Source organism: Gavialis gangeticus, unplaced genomic scaffold (assembly GCF_001723915.1).
Source record: "Gavialis gangeticus isolate Ggan-Ray unplaced genomic scaffold, GavGan_comp1, whole genome shotgun sequence".
Taxonomy (NCBI): domain Eukaryota; kingdom Metazoa; phylum Chordata; order Crocodylia; family Gavialidae; genus Gavialis; species Gavialis gangeticus.
The window spans coordinates 88,514,732-88,520,286 of NW_017729034.1; the positions used below are offsets into that span (position 1 = coordinate 88,514,732).

Consider the following 5,555-nt stretch of genomic DNA (forward strand, 5'->3'; position numbering starts at 1 on the left):
TGGTAGTGATAGGGGTGACTTGGAAACCAATAGTAAAGTGGCATTTTGGAGTGGAGCCACCTAACTCTGGGATTGGTAATGCCTTTTAAATTCACAGCGTTGGTCCAAGTCCAGCCCAGATCACTAATAACTCAGTTATGTGGTGACTGTGGTGGCAACGGTGAAATGGGTTAGTGATGACTGAGAGTCAGAGATATGAGTCAATAGCAAACAGGGAAAGTCTTCACTCTAGGGCCAGTGTGGTCTCTGATGCTCAGGGATAATTTTCACCTAGTTTCAATGCCAAATTCCTACATTTAACTTTTATTAGTGAGGCATAGCCCCCTAGCACCTCCATCAATAGGCACTTAATATAAAAGTGACACAGAAGATGATCCCGCCCTGCAGAGATTAGCTGCTTGTATGTCAGACAGGGTATGATAGATGGCAAAAAACAGAGGGACAAGGTTAGGGTTAGTGAAAAGATGGAATAACAAATTGAGAAGAGATTAGCAGAAAAATAGATATCACAATGCATTTTTGGTAGTCAGAAGTGATTTATAAACATCACAGGGGAGGTAGTTTTGAAGGAGAGAATTAGTAGACGATAAGGTGAGGGCTTTACACATTTTGATAGAGTTTTTCCTGTGCATGGAGATGGCATGTAAAGAAGTGGACAGGCAAATGATCAAGGCTACCACTACTAACAGTTAGAGTGAAAGTCAACAGCATGGCAGTCTAGTATATTTTATAGATAGAGCAAGGCTAAGTGACAGATAGCTTATAAAGGTAAGAAGCTTGTGCTAGGTGAGGTGAGGTGAGAAGGGAAGGCCTGTGGAGGAATACAGAATAAAGCTTATTATGGTAGGAACAGTGAGGCAGGAAATTGGGTTTTGAAGGGACGTAGAAAAGGTAGTGTTGCTGGTCAGTCAAGACAAGACAAGAGTAGTCAAGGCACAAGATGAAGAGGGTCTGAACAAGAGCCCTGGGAGCCTTGGCAGGCAGGACAAACTGAGACTTTGAATTGCTGTATAGATAGAACGTGTAGGACTTGGGTATATGTGGATTGAGAGAGATAAGGCTGAGTCAAAGATGAGGCCCAGATCACAGGAGAGTGGCCGTTCCTGTCATAACAGGGAAGTGGGAGAAGAGGAGAAAGTTTTAGGGCTGGTAAGGAGAGATAAAAAACTCCTCTACAGTTGTTTTGTTTGATTAGCAATATATGAATTTGGGCGCTCAGTTTCAGGCATCCAAGTGTGAAAACTGAGTCTGCATTTTTAATGGAAAATAAGACAGAGATGAGCAGGGAAGAAAATGTTGTGTACACTAAGGATATTAGACCCGCTGTCATGAGCTACTGATCATATGAAAACTAAAGTTTGTCTGAGATAAATAAATTTTGAAAAAGTTTCATCTCTATAAGCTCTTCTGCTCCTTGACAATCTGCTCCCATGTTAGAATACTTTTTCAGACCAAGCCTTATTATTTCTTAAGCATGGAGACAATATCTAGTGAGAGAAATTTCCACAGTGTCACTGATTTCAGTGAGGATGGTGGGTATTCTGCACCTCTCGAGAGAAGAGCAGCATAGGCAAGGGGCTGGGTTAATTATTATTTCTCAGTTCTCCTTCCTGTTTGGTGATACTCATCAGAGTTCAAAATGTCCACACCACTTGACTGTCACCCTCAACCCCCAAGGTAGCCCTTGTTCAGGTTCTTCAGACCCTTACTGTCTGTCTTCCACATGTCAGAACTGATCCATCATGACAATCAGGGAAGTGTGCAACTTTGCAGATCTCATTTATTGTCTAGCAGTGAAAGACAGTGTGAGCAGCTAAGAGTGCAGCCAAGTGCTATCTTTAATGTAGGGTTGGTGATGAGCACATTTAGCAATATATTTGCTAATTATACATCTTGATTTGAAATATTCCTTGTTATTTCAAGAAATGGATGCCTTCATCAGCTCGGGACACTGTAGTTAGAGAGTTCTTTGTTGTGCTTTTATCTGCATAGAAGGTATGTCATCTGCCTCTTAACAAGGTATATTACTCTGGTATCTGAACCTCTGCTCTCAAGCTGTTAAACAATAACCAAGACACGCAAATGAGTATAAACTACTGTGTTTCCTGAAAAATAATCATGGTCCCCAGCATTCCTGGATTCCATTGGTTTCAGTGGATACTTTGGGCATGGAGTAGAATTGGGATATTAAGGTCTATTAAGGTACTCTGTATTTATATGTATGACTTGGGGGCTATGTAATGTCAATGCCTGCCCTCTTCCAACAGGTATAAATCAAATGAAGATTATGTATATGTTAGAGGCCGTGGGCGTGGAAAGTATATCTGTGAAGAATGTGGGATTCGCTGCAAAAAGCCAAGCATGCTCAAAAAACATATCCGCACTCATACTGATGTACGGCCTTATGTGTGCAAGCTGTGTAATTTTGCCTTCAAAACTAAAGGTAGGTGACCCTTTCTGCTCAGAAACAAGTCTGTTTTCTTTTGTGCATTCATCTCTTCAAAGAGAAATCTTTCATAAAAAAAAAATGGTTTTGTTTGTGAACATGGAACTCCACAAAATACATTTTTTCCTTGTATCTCAGTGATATGAGGCTTATGTGAGACTGTGAGACTCCTTGTATGGCTTAATTAAGAGCTATAGGCTCCTACCCAGCCCATCTGTCTGCAGAGGAAATGTAGTGGCATAAGATGTTCCCTTGCAAATATTACCTTATGCTAAAAATGTTGCATAGTGAAAAATTGAATTGTAGTAATACACAAATACTACAGGGAATATACACTTGTAGTGGCATAGTGCAGAAGCAGAGCATCAGCTGCAAGGAAAGCATGCCTTCATGGTCTTGACAGTGGGTCAGTTTCAAGTTTATAAATAATGTACAGCTCCCAGGTGGGCCACTCCATCCATGGCTGCATTAATTATGAATAGAGATCTGATAGCTTGTGTTCACATGTATTTATCAGCACTGAAAAAAAGCTTCCATTTGTCACCCTGAGGCCATGGATAATGATATTCATTGGAATTAGGATTTGCCTTGAAACGATCTCTCTAAAAAAAATCAATTTCTTTACCAGCATTTTTCATGCAGTACAGCTCTGATGTGTCTTATAAAGCCTTTTCTCAGCATCGCTTTGATACTGGTGAAAAAAAGTATATGAGGTCAAATCTTGCTCCTAGTGCACACCCTGAGGGCTGTGCACAGAGAATATCCCCAGGATGACAGAAGGAATCTCTTCTTCTCTTCCCTCAGTACCAGTCCAGCTCTGTGACTGCTACTGAAGCCTTAAGGTAGTAGTAGTTTCTCTGGCTTCAGCACTTGTCTTCTGAAATAGCTAAAAACAGTTCCTGGATGTTAACAGATCCAGGAACCTCGCCCCTTCAGCCTCATCTTCCAAAATCTTCTCCATCACCCCTCAAGCACGGGGAGACCCAGCGCAGCACAGAGCTGTGCTGCAAAGGGGATGAACGTCCATCATCCCTCACCCTATGCAACAGAGATCAGTGACCCTGACAAGGACTTTTCACATCTGCTCCGATGGGCTGTATGCCATATATTCTTCATTGACAAGTCAAACAGGAATGATTCATTCATAGCCTGGTTTTGGTACAATACAGTGATGTTTTGGATTAGAGCATTGGGATTCTCAGTTATTTCCTCCTGAAATAAATTGTCTCATGACTAAATGACAGGAGAAGGAAGCAGGATTTCTGGATTCTCTCTCCTGCTTTGTCACTTCCTCACCAGGTGGTTTTGGGAAAGTCACAGGGATTTGAAGGAAGATTGTGGGGTTAAAGAGGTGTCCTGAGTGGGCATATTCTACGCATCAGAGGTAGCATGGAAGTAAGTGTAAAATTGCCTGTGGAAGAAGTGGTCATAGAGAGAGCTGAGCCTGGCATCACTGGTGCTTAGGTGTCACAATGCCCAACAGATACTGTATTTCCTTGAATCCAAGATGAGGTCCCCCCGCCCACACACACACATTTAACATGGGAAAAAAGCCCCTTGTCTTGGGTTTGTGTATGAGGCAGTGGAAAGGGCGGAGCGGGGTGTGGGAGGGAGGGAGGCAGATGTTCTGGTTTTGGCTCTGATCTGGGGGGAGGGCAGGGGGCAGAAGGGAGGGAACTTCAGAAGTCTGTAGTCTAGTGTAGGGCTGGCTGACCTGTAGGATGTGCTGCAAGTGGCATGGGCAGTCTCTGTGTATGGCAGGTGGCAGAATAGGGACAGGAAAGACAATACAGTGGTGGATAGGGCAGGAAGCAGAAAGCAGAATACCTGATTGGGCATGAACAGGATCAGTGTGGCACTCAGGGAGGGTGTGGGGCTAATTTATGTCATACCTGCCAAAAAGATTGGCCCCCACTAGTCTAGTGTTTGGTCAGTCTCCAGGGGCATGGGACATCCTCTTTCAAAGCCCTGCTGCGCTGGATTCAAGTTCAAGAGCTACTACAGGGCAAGGATCTCAGCCTGAGTCTCCCACATCCTAGCTGTGCACCCTAAGCACCAGAGGGGCACTTTCGGGTTGGGGAAGGGAACATATAGACAGTGCCCCAGCATAATAAAAGTTTCTGACTAGCCATTTTTTATGAGCTCCACCTAGCTCAGATGTCCTGTGAATTCACCTACAGGATAAGGCCTTGCTAGTGAAAATGATAGTGATGGTGTGGGGGAGACGGGGAAGGAAGGCATACAGTTTAAAAGTCCTGCTTCAGAGTTGGGGCTCTGAGCTCTGAATGTCTAGTTAGCTGTGCAGTGATGTCATTGTTTAGCTGGATTTCATGTACCTGCAGGTGAAAACTAGGGGTAGGTGGCACCTGAACAGTAATTTTAAGGATACAACTGGTGTCTGCATAGTGGATTTTGCCCCTATTGGGCACGTCCAGATGAGTGTGCACAGGCATCTTGCAGCATCTCAAGGGGCTTTGAGATGCTGCAAGAGGCATGTGCAGGAATGAGATACCCAGGGGTAAAAAAAATGCAGTGAAAAATGCAGGGCATGGTCCTGGACTATGCCCTGATGCAACTGGAGGCTGGGTCCTCCACAGAGGTGCTCTGGTAATAGCCAGAGTGTCTCTATGGTTGACCCTCACCCTGGTGCTGAAGCACACTGCCTGCCCGTGCAGGGCACACAGAGTGCCAGCCTCAGGGAGCTGGACCCAGGCTCCAGTGCCGGTAATGGGAGGGGGGGAGGAGGCTGAAGGAGGGGCGAAGGGGACCATGGGGGAGACCACCACTGGCTCTGCCCACTCCCCCAGCCCCCTGATCCATGCCTCATCCAGACCCATCCCCCACCTACCCCCTGAGCCCTCCCATCACTGCCTTGCCCAGCCCCATCCCCTGCCAGCCCTCCAAGCCCCCGATCCCTGCCCTGCCCAGCCCCATCCCCCCAAATCCCCCATGATCGCTGACCCCCCACCCCAGCATCCTGGCAAGTAAAAAAAAACCGGAAAAGCTCCAAACCCCCTGCACTCATGGGCACTAGTAGCTGCCATCGGGGTCACTGGACTCCCCCCCTCCGTGCAGCATGGGGCTGGGCAACAGCCACAGCGGTCCCAGC

The 5,555-nt window shown here is 45.8% G+C and overlaps 1 protein-coding gene across 2 annotated transcripts in view; it reads left to right on the forward strand.

The window, feature by feature from the left end:
• HIVEP2 (human immunodeficiency virus type I enhancer binding protein 2) overlaps positions 1-5,555 on the forward strand; it is a 154,459-nt gene that overhangs the window by 133,960 nt on the left and 14,944 nt on the right. For both annotated transcript variants that reach the window (XM_019527193.1, XM_019527194.1), the window contains exon 6: positions 2,268-2,443. In XM_019527193.1, the coding sequence (XP_019382738.1) occupies positions 2,268-2,443 (176 nt within the window). The remainder of the gene's footprint in view (positions 1-2,267; positions 2,444-5,555) is intronic.